The sequence below is a fragment of the Chrysochloris asiatica genome, unplaced genomic scaffold (assembly GCF_000296735.1).
Source record: "Chrysochloris asiatica unplaced genomic scaffold, ChrAsi1.0 scaffold00140, whole genome shotgun sequence".
Lineage (NCBI taxonomy): Eukaryota > Metazoa > Chordata > Mammalia > Afrosoricida > Chrysochloridae > Chrysochloris > Chrysochloris asiatica.
Window position 1 is genome coordinate 4,695,496 of NW_006408658.1, and position 2,668 is coordinate 4,698,163.

Genomic DNA, 2,668 nt, shown 5'->3' on the forward strand with positions numbered 1-2,668 from the left:
TGAATTTCTTTTCAGGCAGTTCCAAAGCCTGCCCTCCTTCCAATGTGAAGTCTAGGTCTACCTCCAACTCGTTTGTCTCAGTTTCTGTCTTGTTTCTGGACATGTGCAGATATGGTCAATTGTTTCTTGAGCATCTTTAATAATTAAGTGTGATTTCAATAATTAGATGAATGTATGTTGATGTATTATTATGCTTCTGATTGACTCCAGGTAGATGTGATCAGGAGATGGGCTTCCCTTTTCACTTTCTTACTACTCAAGTCAGAGTAACTGTAGCACGTTTTGGCTGTATAGCTGGTGTATAGCAGCTGGTATTGGCTCTTGCCTGGATGGTGGGATTTTATAGGGTGTGATCCAAGGTTGGCTATATGACTGCAATTGCTGTCTCTTCTTGGGTAGTATGCAGAAAGAACCCACTCTACTTTAACAGTGGGGTGAGAAAAATAAGTGTAGCAAAACAGTCTAGGTTTTTCTCCTAGTGGGAGACAGTTCACAGCTGAGCAGATGCATGCACATGAGCAGCAGAACCCTCTGGTGGTATGAGGAATGTCCATTTACTCAGGAATTCCCACTAATCACCAGAGTGGTAGTGAGCAGAAGGAGAAAGGAAAATGTGCAGATGAAAAATTGTTAGCTCTTTTATCTCTGACGATTAGTCAGGTCTCTGTGATGGGATTGCTGTCCTGCAATCATATTTTCTGCACCCTTCTCAAGATAACTGCACTCTTCTCAAGATGGCTGCACCTTTCTCAAGATGGCTACAACTTTAAAGATGACTAAGACTTTCCAAGATGACTGCACCTATATCAAGATAACTTCACCCTTCTGAAGATGGCTGTGCCCTTCTCAAGGTGACTGCATCTTTCTCAAGATTGCTACGCTGGGCATCTGCCTGCAGCCACCACTCAGCAAACATCACTTTTCTTGTTAGTGCTAAAAATTATACTAACAGTTAGTCTTTGATATTTATAAATATTCCTTCATACGTAGTCCAGAGTTCCAGGACCATCCCTTATGCTTGCTTTGTCTGGTGTTTTGTGTGATTGCTTTTTACAGTCTTCTTTCTATGTGTCTGGACACAGACACTGGATAAACTCACAGTTGTGGCTGCCATTGATTGCAGACCAGGGGGCAAAGGGACAGTAGAAGAAGTGGGAGACTGGGTACAGGGAGAAGAAGGAGCATGAGGAGGAAAAGGAAGAAGAGGAAAGGAAGAAAAATTATTACTGCTTCTGCTACCACCCGCTGCCACCCCAAAATCCATAATTCACTCTTTGTTTGTGCAATTACGATCCATAAGCTTTAGGTGACATACTTGAAGGAATAAAGAGGTTCTATTTTTACAGATTCACAGAATAATGAGGGAGACAAACATAAACATTATGATTGTGGATACAGAAATATTTTTTTTCCAAAGTACAAATTAACTGCATAGAGATTATTCCAGAAATAAGTAAATGCTACCCAAATCCTCTCTGCTACATTTTCAGTAGATTGCCCAGAATACGGGTGCGAATCTCCCGGGTTTTAATGCAGTACACAACAGGATTGAGAACAGGAGGTACTAATAAATAGACATAGCCCATGATAATGTGCACCACAGCTGGAACATGCTTCCCAAAGCGATGGATAATAGACACTCCAAGCATGGGGACATAGACAAGCAGCACAGCACAGATGTGAGAGACACAAGTATTGAGCGCCTTGAATTGTTCTTCCCGGGAGGCAATACCCAACACAGTGATCAGGATCTTCAAATAAGAGAGGAGGATGAGTACAGAGTCCAATCCAAAAGTGATAAGAAGGATGACGAAACCATAAATGCTATTGATGCGGTAGTCAGAACAGGAAAGCTTGATTATATCAGGATGCAGACAGTATGAGTGAGACAGCACATTAGACTTACAAAACGCCAACCTTTTAATAAGAAAGGGTACTGGAAAGATGACAGCCACAGCTCGCATCAAAATCCCCACACCTATCTTGGCAATGGTGGCATTAGTCAAAATAGTAGTATACCTGAGTGGGTTGGAGATGGCCACATAGCGGTCAAAGGCCATGGCCAGCAGGATGCCTGATTCCATAAGGGAGAAAACATGAATGAAGAACATCTGGGTGAGGCAGGCATCAAACGCTATTTCAGGGACATTGAACCAGAAAAGCTGGAGTAGAGTGGGCAGGGTGGAAGCACAGAGCCCCAGGTCACTAGCAGCCAGCATGGAGAGAAAAAGGTACATGGGTGCGTGCAGTGACTCTTCAACCCTGATAACCACCAAGATAGCACCGTTACCTAGAAAGGCAATCAGGTAAAGTGCACAAAACAAAATCGAGATCACTGGATGTGAGTCCTCCAGGCCAGGGAAACCAGTCAGAAGAAAGGGTCTGTTGGTACTGCTGTTGAAAGAGACCATGATGTCTCATTTATAGTACACAGGTCAATAGTCACTTTTCTCCATAGTAAGAGTCTGGACTAGCATATCAACCCCATTTTCATTTCCAATGAATAATTTGTAGTACAATCGTGGAAACTCCCTAGAGTGGTAGAGTCTGTATTAAGACATCATCACTATTATCTTTGTAAGTCTGTATCATGTGTTTATACTCGGAACTATGTAAAATCAGTTCACTTCCTTATCAAAGAGCCAAAGAGAAACTCAATCCACTAATA

The 2,668-nt window shown here is 42.4% G+C and overlaps 1 protein-coding gene across 1 annotated transcript; it reads right to left on the reverse strand.

Moving 5' to 3' along the window:
- Positions 1–1,478: 1,478 nt before the first annotated feature.
- Positions 1,479–2,411, reverse strand: LOC102823000 (olfactory receptor 51G2-like). The gene has a single exon (XM_006870230.1). It carries the CDS (start codon positions 2,409–2,411, stop codon positions 1,479–1,481), a length of 933 nt encoding a protein of 310 aa, XP_006870292.1.
- Between the last annotated feature and the right edge of the window lie 257 nt (positions 2,412–2,668).